At 40.6% G+C, this 17548-nt stretch overlaps 1 protein-coding gene across 1 annotated transcript in view; it reads right to left on the bottom strand.

Annotated features, from left to right (window-relative positions):
- sphkap (SPHK1 interactor, AKAP domain containing) overlaps window positions 1-17548 on the bottom strand; it is a 129576-nt gene that overhangs the window by 54635 nt on the left and 57393 nt on the right. The window contains exon 2 of the mRNA XM_063906213.1: window positions 6030-6121. Within this exon, the coding sequence (XP_063762283.1) occupies window positions 6030-6073 (44 nt within the window). The 5' untranslated portion in view covers window positions 6074-6121. The remainder of the gene's footprint in view (window positions 1-6029; window positions 6122-17548) is intronic.

Below are 17548 nucleotides of genomic sequence, written 5' to 3'. Positions count from 1 at the left end.
GGGGATACGTGTGTGCATGTGTAAGAGCGAGAGAGAGGTTGAGCGAGCCATAGTAAGCTTCTGGAAGTTAACGGGAGTAGCAGCAAGTATAACAAAGTCACAAAGATAAAGGACGGCCTCCCAAGAACACTGAATGATTTAATTTACCGATCCTGCCGACACCCGCTACACGGGGCGGAAGTCCTGCAGCATGAACCCCCCCCCCCCAACCCTCTGAAGGACTTTAAAGTTACGGCAGACTCACAGTCACTGATATAATCCTTCAAAATGATGCCCTGATTCGGTCCATCAGATTTAAAAATAACGACGCTAGCGCAACTTCTCCTGTCACGTAGCAAAACATAAACATCGGTGACTGCCATCGGTGATGTCACCTTATTTGATCGATGTCTCGATTGTGGTCAATAGGGCTAACATCGGTCGATGCCGATGTCTCACCGATGTCTCACCGATGTATCGGTGCATCCCTAGTAAATATACTGGGAATCTCCAGGGTCCCCACGATATGATATATTGCGATACGATATATTGCGATACGATATATTGCGATACGATATATTGTGATACGATATTTTGCGATATATTAGTATTGTGATACGGCGCATTTCTGAGGTCTTTCTCTGCTGACTCCATCTTTTTGTTGACTAACTTCCTGCCAATCCCACAGACTTTACCCATGGCCATGAATAGTTTATATAATAAAATATCGATACAACATCGCCACGCAAAGTATCGACGTACTATGCTGTATCGATTACTTCCCCAAAGCCAAGCCTTTAATATTTACTCCCCCTCTGTCAGTGTTAGAGATAGACTTGTGTTCAAGTGTTTCTGTGCCACTCAGCAAGACTCTTTGCCCACCCTGGCCTTCCTCTGATGGAACAGATGCTGATATCCAGCCTCTTCTCTTTCCAAACTCACCCTGGTGACCACTGCTTCAGTCAAACAGGAACCCAAACAGGCACTTTGGTTGAGATGAGAGCATTTTAAAATGAGGGCACAACAGCAACACAACAGTCCCTCCACAGGCCTGGCAGGACCCCTGATGATAGTAAATGTAAAACAATCTTAAAATGACTCCTTTCACCCTCTCCTGTGGAAGCCATTCTCATTTTTTGCCCTGCAGTACGCTGTCGGACGCATCAGTGAATGTGATCGACAGCTTCAGTCTCCAAACTGTTTCCTTGAACCTGGAGGTGTGATGATAGCACAACTCTCATAGCTGAGCCTCTCTCACCTCTCGCCGTCGGCTTTAAACGTCTGTTATTATCCCTCTGCTGGAGATAAAAGTGTTTTCTCCTTAACTGAGGAAAACACATCACAGCAGATGGCAGACATGGGTGCAGAAATAGTCGTTTAAACCAAGAGCTGAAAGAAAAGAGAAATCCAACCTCTCCAGTCACCTCGCTAACACAGCTATAGAAAGAAACTAACCCTTCAAGTTTCAGAAGAAACACTTCCTTTTTACATTTCTGCAAAGCCACAGATACTTTGAACAATTTCTAAACCAATATCATATGACATAAATACATTTCATATCTGCCTGATATCACTCTTACAGAAGGGAACAAAGCCAAGTGGTTAAAGTTGTGAAACCATTGTTTTGGTTTCTGCTCCAAAACCACGTTATTATATTTGGAATGAAGACCATGGTATTAAAAAAGAATATGTCTTGCTTTGCACATTGCTTTTTGTTATACCTCTCTTGCTAAAAAGCTGACATTGAACGTACAGCATCTGTGGTTTGCACATACATAACAATATCCACATTGGTTCCTGGTGACTGAGCCGAATACTGATTTACAGAAAGTTAAAGAGGACACATTCTGCTCATTTTCAGGTTAATATTTGTATGTAGTGCCTCTCCTGGGACATGTCTCCATGCTTTAATATTCAAAAAGCTCTTTATTTTTCTCATACTGCCTGTGCTGCAGCACCTCTTTTCACCCTCTGTCTGAAACCAGAGCCCAGTCTGCTCAGTTGGGCCAGCTCTGTTGTGATTGGTCAACCGCTTAGACATGTCCCGCTACTTAGCCTTTCATGTACAATGTGTTAAAGCGCTAGCCAATAGAAGCGCAAGTGTTACATAGTGATACCTTTATGTCACAGAAGTAAACAAAGGAGTCCAATGGAGGTGTTTCAGGCATGTGGGAGAGAAACCTCAATAATATACTACAGGAAACTGAAAACCCTAAAAAGCATAACAGGGCCTCTTCAAATCAAATTGGTGATGCAGGAAGGACATAGATGTAAGAAAAAATACAGCTAAAGCCTGATCCACACCTACGGTCAGAAGCCTTCCTTCTGATTAGACACAACCCACCTGCACACCAAGCAAGCAACATCCACAGCCCTGCTTACCATTCTCGCATGAAGGGCTCTTGATTTGAGAACGTTTCCGACAAGGCAAAGTGAGAACACTGCCCACAACACTGCTGGCTAACGGCTCCGAGAACACCGAGCTACGGGTGTCATGCAATATGGGATAACAAGTGTCTTTCTGCTCGGCTATGAAGCTAGACCGTGTAAATTTCAATGAATATGCTCGAAGATTGTGTGCCAAGCGCTTGACTCAGGGTTTAGGACTGCACATACGAAGGAAAGTGCTGACTCCAGTCTACAGCAGACACAGCTCGTGTTTGCATTGTCTAATAGGCAGTTCCACAAGTTAGACAGTCAATAAAAGAGAGGTTTATTGTGGTGGAGGGTCAGTGAGGAGTTAGCTGGCAGTAAAATGGTTTAAAACAGGAGAATGGAGGCGGTTGGAGTGGGTGAGTTATCATTAATGATTAAAATCTCATTCAATTTGCACTTTGTGGCAGATCTGATTTGACATATCCTTGAGAATGAAACAAAATCTGCAAGAATTATTGCTCTTAAAGAATACACACCATTATAAATATGAGCATTCACGATATACACACTTTTCTTTTGCTCCATCATTTATGAAGATGCATTTTCCTTACAGTCATAGCAGTACCAGCAATAACAACCATAACACTGAGTCGGTGCGACACATTCTCACACACAACGACCGCTGATTACAGATTAATCTCATTCAAGCTCCTGTGCACGCATACTTGTTGTTGTTGTTTTTCTCCCGAAGTACATTTTGACCTGAAATTATCTCCTGCTCCACTTCAGACGCTGCACTACAGAGTGTCATACAGCCAGGATCAGATCGGAGCCTCTGCAGCAGGGGTTTCAGACGCTCTTCATCCCCTATCACATCTGGTCCTGATGTTTGAACTGATGTGGACGCATTTTATAATTCCCCTCCTACGGACTTTTGCTTGCTCAGACACGGGGAGTAACGGATTACATGTGAGGGGATTATGAAGCCAGGGTACAGAGAAAAATCTAACTCATTCCCTGACAGTTACATAAAGAGAGATGTAATCAGATTACAGTTACATTTCTAATAATTATGGATTACTAGAAGGATTACAATGTTAGCAAAAATTTCACGTTGTTGTGATTTCATTTCTTAAGCGGTTCTGTAGGCTAACACTTGAAGTGTGAATCTATATGCCTACTGCCTGAATCTGATTCATTTGTTCTTTTTTAATTCAGTAGGTGAACCTAAAACAGTGTGTGTGTGATCTTAACTGTGTGTGTTAAACTTAAACGGAGCATTTTCTGTCAGCTCAGATTTGATTTCTGCCGTTTTAAACTGTAATATGTGCTCATGTGCTTCACTGATGTGAAGGCTACAGCTGAATATGCTTCGTGAAAGGGATGTTTTCCTATAAATAAAACTCTGATAAAAAGACACATTTTAGATCCTAAATATCTGGGTTTCTTCTTACATAACTTAAAGTAATCAGGTTACATTACTTTAAAATGTTGATACTCCAATTAGGTTTATGTTGTGACAGTTGATATGGTACCACTTTACAATAAGACTACCCTTATAAAAGTTTCATAAAGGGTTTAAAATGATTATTAATTAGGTTGTGAACACTTTATTAATCATTAAGAACCATTTATAAACCAGTTAGTTTTCATACATCAACACAGGCTCAATATTTGGCAAGATGATTAAGCCTTATATTGGCTACCTAGCTTCCTTCGTCTTCTTCATCATCCAGCATCTTTGATATCTGTTGTTCACTGAGTTGATTCTCCCCCCATCCATCCTGATGTTTCTTGGCATCTCTTAAGCTAGGTAGTCAATATAAGGCTTAGCAGTACAGATAAATGTGGGCTCACTATTTGGCAAGCAACCGGTCACAGGTGCCCTGTTTATCTCTTCTCTTATAAAAGCTGATTAATGATTTATAAAGAGTTCACAACCTAATTAACACATGAATTGCAAACTCTTTGTAAGGGTAGTTTTATTGTAAAGTGGTACCCACATTTTAAATTTCTTGGTTTCTTCTTACATGACGTAAAGTAATCAGGTTACATTTCGTCTATGTTTTGATACTCAGATTAGGTTACAGATTACATGTTTTAACAGGTAATCTGTAACCTAATACATTTTAACCATCCCATCCCTGTACTGGCTATTGTATCTGTCTGTCTTTTCCTGGATCTGACTGCTGGCCTGCATGATTACCACAAAGAGCTTGGGGGGTTGAGGGGGGGAAGGAAAATTGCTATTTCCCCAGAAAGTAAAAACGAATTACCTCCAGCAGCACGGCACATTATTTCAGCCTCAGCTCTTGCCAATGTTACGCTCCCAAATACAAAACATTTCTTCTTGCTCCTTCCTCTCTCTCTCTAATAAAATGCCCCTCCCCTGTCTCTCTCCACCATCTGTCCCACTAGTTTTCTGGGTAGACTGGGAGGATGTGGCACCTGTTATACAGTACTGTGGATGCTGCTGCTGACGGGCCGTCTCTGGGAGCCTCTCTCAGCCGCCCGGCATCCATTAGTGCTCTGTGGCCAGCTCTGCCTCAGCGGACCCAGTGCATGCACGAGTGTTTGCCTTTTCATTTGCCTCCCTCTCCTCTCTAACCTGCAGGGACACCGGCTCAGGGTTCGGATGATAAATTGCTGCGATTCAGTGACGTAATCACCCCGAGACTGGAGGCAGATGTTAGTCGGGTGGAGCAACAACGTTTGCCCACATGTTGTGAGGAGGGAAACTGCTTCTATTTTTATCATGATAGTTTCAGACAACTGAAACCTAATGACCCCTTTAGGGGGAGTTTAGCAGGAAATAGCAAAGCAATAAAAGCTATCAATGGAGAATGAATAGCATGTTTCCTTTCAGCGACATTTGAGGTAAAGTTTGGAGAAGTCATGCGTGTAAATAAGAAAAAAGTATGATCTATATAATCCAATTAAAGTGGATCTTTTATGCTTTTTTGGGGGTTATTTATCCTGTTTGTTATATTGTTTTATGTGCATGTAAATTGCCTGCCTTCATTGGACTCCTTTGTTTACTTCCAGAACATGTTGAACTGTTGACCACTCACAATACAGCATAATGAGAATGTAAAAGGATGTCCTTTTAGCTGTATCAGAATTACATAATAATGTTTCTAAAGTATATTTTCCAAGTGCTGTGACCTCTGACAGCTTGTTTTAAGGCTAAGAGATGCATTTTATATGTTCACGTTTGATCTGAATTATGGGCATGACTTTAAGAGATTTCACCCTTTTTCTTTCTTTGAGCTTTTTGGAAAATAAACCAGGAGGAAACACAGCCTGTAACACATCAAACAGAATATCGTTATCATACTGTATCCCTGCCTGAAGACGTGGCTTTGGATTGCAGTAAGTTTTGGCTTAGATGTTTTCGGGAATGAGTGTGGTGGTAGTTGTGTTAAATCATGTATTTTCAAATGCAAAGCAAACCTCTAGCAGACTTCGGCTCTGTGAACAAAAAAATCTGGACACTGCAAGGAATAAATGTGGAAAGTTGACATTTTGCAACCTTTTCAAACATTTTCCATTCAAAAATCATTGCACTTTTCACCAGAAGCGATAATACAGTGTTTGATGTATGTTTTTCTTTTTACAACAGTGGTATTTGATGATGTAGAACATGCCCTTTCCAAACATAAATAAGTTCTTACTGCTCAGTGAAGGTTCGCAGCGCAGTGATCAGCGACGACAACATCTCCGATTCTCCGCCTACGTTCCTATATTATCGGGCCGGGGCATTCACCTGAAACACACACAGATAGCTGAATGGGTGAAAGAGCTTACACACACACACACACACACACACGGTGGGGACAGATGGGTGCTGTTCTTTGAGGCCGTCACACCGTACAGCAGTTTTCCTCCGCATCATCTGGCAGGTGTTTTGAGATGTAAGCAATTTAAATCCCACCAGTGACTACTCATCATCACATCTCCCCCACACTGTACACACACACACACACACACACACACTCTAAGGCATGAACAAACAGACATATAGAAGGAATGCACAGATGTGACAGATCTCGGGTGATCACACGGACCCTGCTTGTTGTGTTAGATACCGAGGAAAACGAAAAACATTTCACACTTTGATTCACACGGGCAAGAAGGGACACAATGTGAATACTGGATGTGAACATGAGCAAAACAGACCAAACATGACTATTGTGTGAATGTGTTTCTTCTAACTTTTTGCAGCCAACTCAAAAGTAGTTGATAGATTGGGTTTAGTGGCTGCAGAGTTTCAGATCCTGACGACACGGCTACGATTTTCACATCAAAACACTCCTACGCTCCAACAAAGTGAAGTTTACTTACTCAGATATCTGATATAATAACTCATGTTGACTTGTAACATGCCCCTGACTTTTCTTTCTTCTTGCATTAACTAAAAGGATGTATAAGTAATAAGACAAGATGTCCTTTATTGATCAAGAATTGGGTTTAAAATATCATGGCAGCAGCATAAATAAACAACACATTGCACATAAGCAGAAATAAATGATAGAAAGAAACAATTAGAACATTTTAAACATCTCAAAACAGAAATGACATATTTCCCGTATCTGTAACTCAATAAATGTTCGGAGCCCTTAAAGCAAGGGTGTCCAAACTACGTCCCGTTGTCCATTTTGAATCGGCCCTCAGCCAATAAAAAAAACGAATATGGCCCACACCTGAAGCTTGTGCTTTTCTTATATTGTACTTTCTAAATATACATGTGAACATATATTACACAGAAGTTTTCATCAGTCATAAGCCCACTTCTCAAAAAAATTTGAGTTGAAAACCAAATAAGCCAATTAACTTATTTGAATAACAAGCCTGAGATCTACCCTTCATATTATCAGTAATCTGAGTCTCCTGTCTTAAGGGCTGCCAACACTTCTTGTTGAAAAATAAATGAAACCCTGTGGAGAGCTGTGATGTAGATCAGTTTCACTGACCTTCATTTGATTGATTTTGATAACTTATAGCCTAACTTACGAGGCAATAAACCTCACCTCTAGCGAGTGGCCCAGCCATTTGTCTGTTTTTCTGTATGTGGCCCTCAGTGAAAAAAGTTTGGACACCCCTGCCCTAAGGGGACAGGGACAAAAAGGATTATTTGCCACTGAGAAACTTTCATGGGACAAAAAGAGGAGCCCGCCTCAAGTCCTGTATGCAGTTTTCTTGGTTTGAAACCCTAGGTAACCCAATGGCTGTAATGGTGCCAATACATACCTTCACAAACACAGACGTTGAAATGCTCAACACCAATGTTCACGCTGTGCATTTTACTGCTTCTGTAGCTTCTCTACTTTAGCTCGTCAGTATGATTTCAGATTGTCTAACAGCATATGAAGAGGCCATGATGAGGTCATGGCAAATTGTAATGAGGTTGACGCTCACATTAATAAAGTTATTGGGCCTTTTAATGAGGTCAAGGCACACAATAATGAAGTCATTATGCTAGTGTTGCATGCTTAACTTAATCCCATACACACTCATGCATTAATTGCTTCCTGTTACACAGTAAGGTCACATCCTCTCCCTGATTGCTGAAGACAGACGTTAACTTGATTAATTCCATGAGTACATTGTGTGTATAAGTACAACACCACAAGTTACCGCCAGTTGTCATGACCACAATTGTTTCCTAAACCAAGATTAGCCATTTGAGCCCAAACCAAGGTGTACTTCTAACCCAATAAACCACTTATTCTAACCCTTATTCTAACCCTATGATCTTTCTCAAACCAAACCAAGCTTTAGCATTTAGCATTGAGTCATTAAGACTTGCATGCAGTACTTTTATTTTGAGAGAAATGTTAACTCCCAGTACTCTTTCCTAAAAACATGCAACTGATTCCACACAGCTCTTGGCTTGAGAGAAAAACTGTGCTAATGAAAGTTGTTAGGTTATAAACACCCACCAATAAAGTCGATTATCAACAAATATGAAAACTTGAAGGAGGCTGACGTGTCAAACTTCAATTTAGCGTTTACTTGTTGCATATTCATGAAGTACTTTGTGTCTAAATTACCACACAGCATGTTGTGGTTTATACCCGAGTGGGAAAAGCTTTACAATGCATAAAAAGGATATTAATTTTAACCCTGGGGACCGCTTACAGTTCAATCTGACATTCAGTAGAACAACATGCTTTGAAGCTTTGGGGTGGAAATATACAAGTTACATCATCGGTGTCTCAGAAGAGGCAACTATTATAAATACATTATTGCACCCTCAAACATCATGCACTTAGGTACAAAGAGAACAGCTTTTAGTCCAAAGAATATGCACTACTTTACTAACACTGGATGAAGTTGCATCTTTACTCCCAGCAGCAAATCATTATGCTGCAGAGCACCAAGCTGGAAAGAAAAACTAAAAATCACCGCCTCATCAGACGAAACAATCAGCTTCCAAACAGAGAAACCATGATTGGACTCTTTAACTGGTCGCTTCAAGCCTGAAAAGGAAGAACTACAAAAAACAACGTCATTGGTATATCCAGGAGCATCTATGAACGATATAAGAATGGATTTGCGTTATATTTGGTAATGACTTGCTCAAAAACGCTTCAGAATAAAAAGGCCCCTTTGTAGAAACCCAGTGTAAGGTTTGAAATGTCTCGTAAAGAAAACTAGTCTGGCCTGAAATATCTTATTTGTTTGGCCACTGGGGGGACGAAAGAGACAAGTTGTGAACCAAACTCCGAAATACATCGACTTTAAAGGTCTAGTTTGTAGTATTTGCTGGGATTTAGTTGCAGGAATTAAATATTATAAGGGTCTTTGTTAGTGTATTATGACCTGAAACTAATAAACGTCAGGCTTTTTATTTCTACCAAGCCCCCAGGAAGAGCACCAGAGGTAAAGCAAATGTTCTAGTGGCCAAACGGTGGTACTACAACGTCTGTATCAGCCCTTATTTAAATCATCAGGGTCTATAGATTTTTTTTAAAGCTGAATCAAGACTTTTTCCAAATTTGACATGGTGCTGTGGATTGGTAGAAATTATAAAATGACATTTAAATACATTAAAAAGCCAAGAAGATAGAAATTAAGCAGTTTTCTGGTAGTTTATTCTAGATACCTGGAGCATAATATCTGAACGCTTCTTCTCCATGTTTTGTTTGGACTCAGAAAGTACACAATGAGAGTTCTGAATGATGTAGCAGAAGATCAGGAATGTATTTTGGCCCTAAACCATTCAGTGATTTATAAACCATAGGTAGTCATTTGAATAACAATTGTTTGACGGACAGGAAGCCAGAGTAAAGACCTCAACCTGGACCACATTCTTGGCGTAAGTGGGGACTCAAAAAGTAAAACCAAACAGCTAAAATGCTAAACCATGAGCCAAAACTCTCCATGAAGACAATTCTCTCATAGCCTCATCAACATGAGACCATTTTAGATTACGGTTATCATGACAATATCGATTACAGCTTCTCCAAAAACAGCTGATCTGTAAAACAAAAAGGTCACCTCTCCAGTTGAGCTGCTTAATTTCCAAAGCGGAATCTGAAACTCTTGGAAAATGCATCAACACAGATGACAACACCTGACCTTATCAGTGCTAAACATACGGCAGGGTTATACATATTCATGAGTCACTACTCCTCAATCCTCAGGAAGGCAGTACATGAGGGACTTGTCAAACTAGCCTTTCAATGGATGCATATCTCCATTGTCTATAATTAAAGATGATACAACACCTGATGCCTATATTACATCCCTCCTACATTACTTCACCTTGTTTTACAGCGAGGCGAAATGTCAGTGTCAATGAGCAGCTGATGCATTTCCTTATTCAAGTCATGGGTTTTCACACTTCACAGCGGAGAAACACTCAACACCTCTCAGGTGTTAAATTGCAGAGGCTCAACAGGACATCTCAAGGATGCTGAGAGGAAAAAGAATTGCAAAATATCACTTAAGCATTTGCTTCAACATGCCCAAAGAGATGGGATTACCCCCATGGGACATATTCTGCTAATTGAACGTCTACAGCCATGTTAATTACAAAGAGGTTGGAGGAGACTTTGCTGGGATGGAGTAATTGTTCTGTACAGTCGGAATTATTTGGGAGAGTACTGTTAAAAAAAAGATGAGATGTGCCAAAACAACGCTGCCCAGGTTTATTTCCCCCCATTTAGAGAACAGAAACACGGTATGGCACACCAGATATAGGGAAGATCAAATTAGAGAAGGTCCAGAGAAGAGATACCCAACTTACGAGACAAAATATTAAAACTGTCATCACTTGAGTACAGAAGAAGAGATTTGATTCCGGTGTTTAAGACAATAATAATAAAGTGGACCTGGAAATGTTCTTCTCATTGGAAGACCAAAGAGGAGATATTAATTGAAATTCTTCAAACAGAGAAGCAGAACTGAGCTACGATGGAATCTTTCTTTCTTTCTTTTGTTTTTTGCATACATGGCACTTTCAGCACATTAAAAGGTCCCTATTATTCTACTTTTTCAGGTCCATATATGTATTTTGTTGCTCCACTAAAGCACGTTTACATGCTTTATTTTTTTCACACTGCCTGTGCATAAAGTACCACTTTTCAATCTGAAGAGCCCAGGCCCCTACCTTTGCAAAAAGCGCACTCTGCTCTGATTGGTTAGCTGGTGACTCTGCTGTGATTGGTCAACCGCTTAGAGATGTGTCGAAAATGTCTCGCCCCTGAAAAAAACTGTGAAAAAATGGCATCGCTTGTTGTGCAGTTTACTACAAATAAATACTGGTCACTTCGAATGATCAGTAATCATTTCAAAGTAACAGAGACATCGGATTAACCTTCAGCAGCGTTTGTATGCCCTTGAACACAACTTTTGATCACAAACAGCAAAGGTAAGACTGTTGGTAGCTATGGCTCTGTAAAGTGAAGCTGTTTTCTTGCTCTTTCTTGGCTGCTAGTTCAGTGAGTTTTGATCGTACAGTGACGAAACTTATACCAATGGAATCTGTGGAATCTCGGGTTATGATATGTGGTTTGTGCAGATAGCATGAAGTAAAAAAATCATTTCTAAAAACGATTAAGACACGGGAGCGATGGAATCTATTCAACCAGTATGTCACACAGGACTGGAATAATCACCCACAGCATTTGCCTGCAAAACTGTAAATAGCTTTACATCAAACATTGACAAACTCTGTCACTCCGAGCGCTACAGTTTAACATGACTGAATATTAACCAGATCAGAAATCATTGCAGGGATCGGGATGTCTCACATCTACGTATCAAGATGTAAATGTCTTTTGAGTATCTTTAATAACAGGATGTCCACAACATAACTCAAAATTATCTTTATTTGTTTACCTGTGTTTATTGACTTCTATGTGTTTTTAACAAGCACAAATTTACTCTATTTATTGTTGTTTTTATTTTGGGTTTGTGCAACTTTAGGTTATAAAAGAAGTTATTTAATTAACATTCGATTAGATTTAAGTACATTTAAATCCCAGGTAGAGAGAGTTATGACATGTTATGTCAGATCTGGGGAGGATGATGAGGATGGCTTGAGATGAGTGTGGGCGGGGGGGCATTGTGACTTTATGTGCTGAGAAATCAGGATGGCAGCTCGGCGTCACACACTCGGCCACGCGGCCCTTCAGGCAGTTTTTGTGCTGTTTGGCGCATGGTCTCGCCACAGTACCTGCCAAAAACAGTCTTTGTATTCTACTTTCCCCTAAATGAAGTCTGAACTGAGGTAAACAAAAAGAGGAAAGTGTTGAGGAAGTGCTAAAAGTGAAAAATGCCTGTGTTAGTTAAAGTGCCAGCCTCTGACAGCACAGCGATACAGCTCCCCTCACGCTGTGTAACCTCTGCTGACTCGACTGCTTCATCTTGATTAAGTTTGATAACCTCCAACTCCCACCCCCCCCGTTTCCTTCCCCTGCTCACACTCCCATATGCACCTCCATCTGTGCGCTGTCTCACTTCACTTCAGTTATTATGCTCCATATATCTGGAGAAAAACTCCCAGAAAGCTGCAGGTCTGCTGAAACCTCTCTCAGAGTCAGGATGAAGACGTTTCTGTTTGCAGCTGCCTTTTAGTAAATCAGCTGTCCCTCTCTTCAGTGTCGGAAGAAGCCTTTAGTTAAGTTAAAGTACAAATGGTACGCTGTCCGACAGGTGCATTACCACGGCTCGACATTTCCATCAGGAGAAACGAGCTGCAGGTTCAAAAAAGATGCAAATACAGAAACACAAATGTTCCAAAACAGAAGAAACATGTTCCCCAACCTGACAACACCTGCGCAGCATTTAGAAAAACATTCAGCCACTTGATGAAATATGCTCAGGGTTTACGAAAAGCACTGCATAAACCAAACACTGCAAACACCTTACTACAGACTTAAAATACAGTGACTCCATTACAAGAACCTTTCTTTTGAAAAGTAAAACAGTATCAGCATCAACATGTGCTTAAAGTACCAAAAGTAAGTGTACCTGTTATACAGAGATGATCTTTACACAGTATTATATTATTATGTCATTATGTAATCCCATTATACATACAAGAGCATTTTAATATTGTAGTTCATTAATGTGGACCACGTTTAGAATTGTACAGTACTGCATTATACCGTATCAGCATATGATGTATTTTTGTATGCAACTATTAACTGAATGTTAAAATTAATACGGTGATTTGAAAACTTCCTGTATTTTTTCTCACTTGTTTTAATGCATTTTTCTCCTGCCTTTTGCATGAGATTTACCCACTGTGATATTTCTTATTAAAGTCAAAGCTTCCAGCAGTGGCTCAGTAAGTAAGGGCTTGGACTGGGAATCGTAGGGTCGCCGGTTCAAGTCCCCGAACAGACTTGAAAAAATATGGAAAGTGGACTGCTACTTGGAGAGGTCCCAGTTCACCTCCTGGGCCCTGCTGTGGTGCCCCCCTCCCCATTGATCCCCGGGCGCTGCACAATAGCTGCCCACTGCTCCTAGTACTAGGATGGGTTAAATGCAGAGGACCAATTTCACTGTGTGTGCTCTGCTGTGTGCATGTATGTGACAGTAAAGAGGGTTTCATCCTCCGATTCTATCGATCCATCCATAAACAGTAAACGGGAAAAGCTACTTCACTACCGCTCTGTGTATGAGAATCATCACTCTGTTTTATTCATTATAGCTCTCAATGCTTTTCTTCTAAATCAGCAGTGTTTAAAAACTAATGATCCTCAGAAGTCATTTAAACCGGAGCAAGTGTTTCATTAAATTCTTGATCATTCAACATCCTTAATTAAACTTCAATCTATAATCAATCCTATTCCACTATTTTACTTTAACCAAGAAAATAAGAGGCCCTATCATTCTTTTACAGGTTTTCTCTTTCCTGTAGTGAGTTACAGAGGTTTGTGTGCATGTAAATGGTCTGCAAAGGCTAAAATCCCAAAGTTCTTTCCAAAGGGCGTTTCGCCTCCATTGGACTCCTTTGTGGACTTCCGTGACATAATGACATCACTATGTAACACTTGCGATTCTATTGGCTAGCACTCCAACACCGTGTACATGATAGGCTAAGGGGCGGGACATCTCAAAGCGGTTGACTAATCACAACAGAGCCAGCCAAGCCAACCAATCAGAGCTGGGCTAAAGAGTAGCTGCTTGGAAAAGAGTGACAGTGATTTCCCATAAATCAGTCCCCTTCCAGACACGAGCCTCCAGTATGAAAGTCCGTACATATACTTGAGGTTCAGGCGGAAATCTGGGGCTTAAACAGGATTATCAGTGGTAATTAGCTCTGTGTCTTCTCAGGTTGTCAGTAAGTGGCTCCAGGAGGAGGGACTGAGCCGAGAGAGGGTGTCAGAAAAATGAGTCATAGATGACTAACCTGAACGGGGAGCCTGTCAAACAATCCTCTAGCTGTGTGTGTGTGTGTGTGTGTGTGTGTGTGTGTGTGTGTGTGTGTGTGTGTGTGTGTGTGTGTGTGTGTGTGTGTGTGTGTGTGTGTGTGTGTGTGTGTGTGTGTGTGTCACAGTTTGTTTTGCAAATATGAAGATGAAGAGTCTGGCTGTTCACTTCTCCGACTTGGGAGTTCTGTCTCCTCCTGATGTTTGGTTAAAGGCTCGTCACTAACAGTGGAAGTGTCATCAGGGAGAGGCGCTGACTAAAGCGACACACTGGATCTGCTGCCGCTGCTTTTCATTTCTGCTGCATACACGAAAACAACGGAAAATAATCAAGAGATCACTCATTTCCCCACTCCTACCAGAAACACTGTATATGTGGGAAGTGAAGTGGTTATTAAGGATTCTTCACAGATTGATACAGAGGGTTTTTAGTAGAAACTAAATTTGGCCCCATCCACTTTACGGTGAAAATCCTGCATTAGAGCGAAGCAGAAAATATTAGATCCTTCATGTCTTAAAGCTGCTGAGTCATGTATTGCACCTCAAACAACAAATAAATCCAGAGTTCCGGTTTCTTTACTTCCTCTCCAGAAAAAAGGAGAGTAAAAGAAAGGATCAGAAACCTCAGTTTCAGTGTCAGCCTGCAGCCCGCCAGACCCACCGGACATCCATCCCCTATTTATTCTCCGTAAACACAAAGCTGTCTCTGCCGTCTGACCAGACATCTGACACCATCTCCATATTTCTGGACTCATTATACCCTTTCTGACCAACAGAGATATTGTTTTCTGGCATCATTGTTACATTTTACAGGGAACATCTGCATTTTGGTTTGAGGTCGACAGAAAAACTCTGCTACAGATACTTTGAACTTGTAGGTAAGCAACTGTACATAAAACAAACCAAAAAAGGTTGAGGGACACAAATATATATAAATTCTTTTTATACATCTGACCAAAAAGGGACTTAAAAAAAAACCTTTTTGAAAAAACAAAAAGTCTGAATATTTTTTTCATCAGAATTTTGATTTTTTTTTCCGAGGCCGAGTAAAGGAAAGGTAGAGGGCATGGACAGACGCGCTGACATTTCCCAGCATCAGCACGGTACACAGAGCGTGAGCACAGACATGCTGCTCCGGGTCGCTGTGAGCAGCGTTGTGGAATAAAAAGTGTAACCCTCTCGTGTTTACTGAGTGACTTAAGGTCAGAAGACGAGCGGAAAGTTTTTGAAGGAAGTGTCGCCTGAAGCAGATTGAAGGTCTCGTCAGTGGCAGCGCATCATGGAGGGGGTGCATGTAGTGCTTCAATAAATTAAAAAGCTCTGATAAAATATACATGACATGTGGTAAATGTTTCAGGTTCATGCACCAGGAGAGTCTGGAGTGATGAGGAGGATATGTCTGATTGTAGTTTAGATTACTGGTTCGAAAAAATAACATCCGTGTAAATGTGAGTAAAACTTTAACAAGCTCTTCAGACGCGTGGCCACTTTTATGCCATTTTTCATAATAATACATGAAGCCACGTGTGGGATATTATTGAATGTTTGTTGCCTGCTCATAAAGACATGTTTATGTATAAATGCTACCAGAGAGGGTTTCAAACTATGAAGAGAAGTGAGCTTCATGACAGAGTTAAAGGTGGGCTCAAACATCAGAAAGGAACTGCATTCTGCTACTCTATTCACAGTGAACACTAACTGCACATTCCAGAATTATGGGAGAAGGCCGAGAGGCCCAAGAGAGGGAAGAAGGAGATAGTGGTACCAAACACCTGGGTACTGCACGTGACAGATAGAGTAGAGAAGGATTAAATGATAGGCTGGACACCCGGAACTCGTGGGGTCCAAGAGGCCAGGACTCTGCCTGTGCCCCAACCAGAACCTACACGCACACACATTCAAAAATACACATATGTCTTGCCATAAGGGGACCGCCCGCTTCTCCAAAGAGTATACATATGGTGCGATGTCATATGTCGAGGCTCTGGGTGGGAATGAAACCCAGGGACCTCAATATTGAGTATGTGTATCCCTAGCACACCTGGAAATAAATCAGCTTTATTATAACCTCACTACTTCGTTTGGACTCCTTGCTCCGTAGAGAAATTCTAGAACAAACGTCAGAAGATGAGATGCTGGTACATCCTGCATCTAATTTGGACTTTGAAGATATTTATTAATTACATTTACAATCAGATCATCAGCAATAAACACAATATGGACCATTGCAATTACCAATTTGCAGCAGCACAATTTTGGGTAAAGGCAAAATGTTTTTAAAATATTTGAATTATTTGATATATTTGGAACGATAATCTACAGACTTTGCTACAAAAAAATGTTTGTAACAGATCCTGTTTAAAAATAAAATCACAACATGATCATTTTAATATAATCCTTTTTAAGGGTCATTCCCTCTCATATTGCAATATGAATTACCATCATTTCATTAGTTGTTTTTAGAAATTGTGCAGCCATATACTTACTGCACTTTCTGTAATTGATACAGTATATTAGTACATGCACCTTTAATTGGGTTGTACCTGTACTCTGGACAAAAATAAAGTTAAAGCTGAATCTAATAAAAGAAAAAGAACCTTCTGATTGGTCGATTGTTTCTCTAACGACCCCAGAGCGACAGTATTCAAATCACTGAACAGATTGGGGGGTGTTAGCAGTGAGTCAGAGGTCTGCAAACAGACGCAGGCCGTGCACAACCAGTCTGTTTTATTCTGGAACAATAACCAAGTGCCTCCACACCAGCAGAGCAATCACGGGGTTTTGTTAGCAACTGAAAAAAGGGTTAGTAAATAATACATTTCCCAGCCTCTAAGGGAACATTTGGTTTAGTTTGCACCAGACAAAGCGTGGACATAAATTAAGAGCCTAAGCCAACCTTTTTAATTCCCTTTTGATTGACTTGTAATGTATTCTTGTTTTATTCAGTCCTGTTTGTTGTGTCTATGGACCTGGGGTTGGTATTAAAAGCAGTGGGAAATAACTAAGTACAATTACTTTAGCACAATTCTTAGGTTCTTGTGCATTGAGTACTTTTCTTCTGTGCCACTTTATAATTCTACTCCACAGCAATTGGCAGGGAGAAATTTACTTTTTACAACATTTACTTTTCAGTTTCAGTTACTAAACTCTGCCTTTTACACACAGAAATGACAGAGAGCTGTTAAATATGATGTTTATTAAACGGCAGAATCATATTTAAGGAGCTAAGATAATGAGTGTGTTGACAGAAAATGACACCAACTGAATATTGTGCTTTTCTGCAATGAGTCTGAGTACTTTTCCTG

The sequence above is a fragment of the Eleginops maclovinus genome, chromosome 18, assembly GCF_036324505.1.
Source record: "Eleginops maclovinus isolate JMC-PN-2008 ecotype Puerto Natales chromosome 18, JC_Emac_rtc_rv5, whole genome shotgun sequence".
In the NCBI taxonomy this organism is placed as follows: Eukaryota; Metazoa; Chordata; class Actinopteri; order Perciformes; family Eleginopidae; genus Eleginops; species Eleginops maclovinus.
Note: the sequence above shows the minus strand (reverse complement) of the source record. Positions and strands in the feature narration are given on the sequence as shown.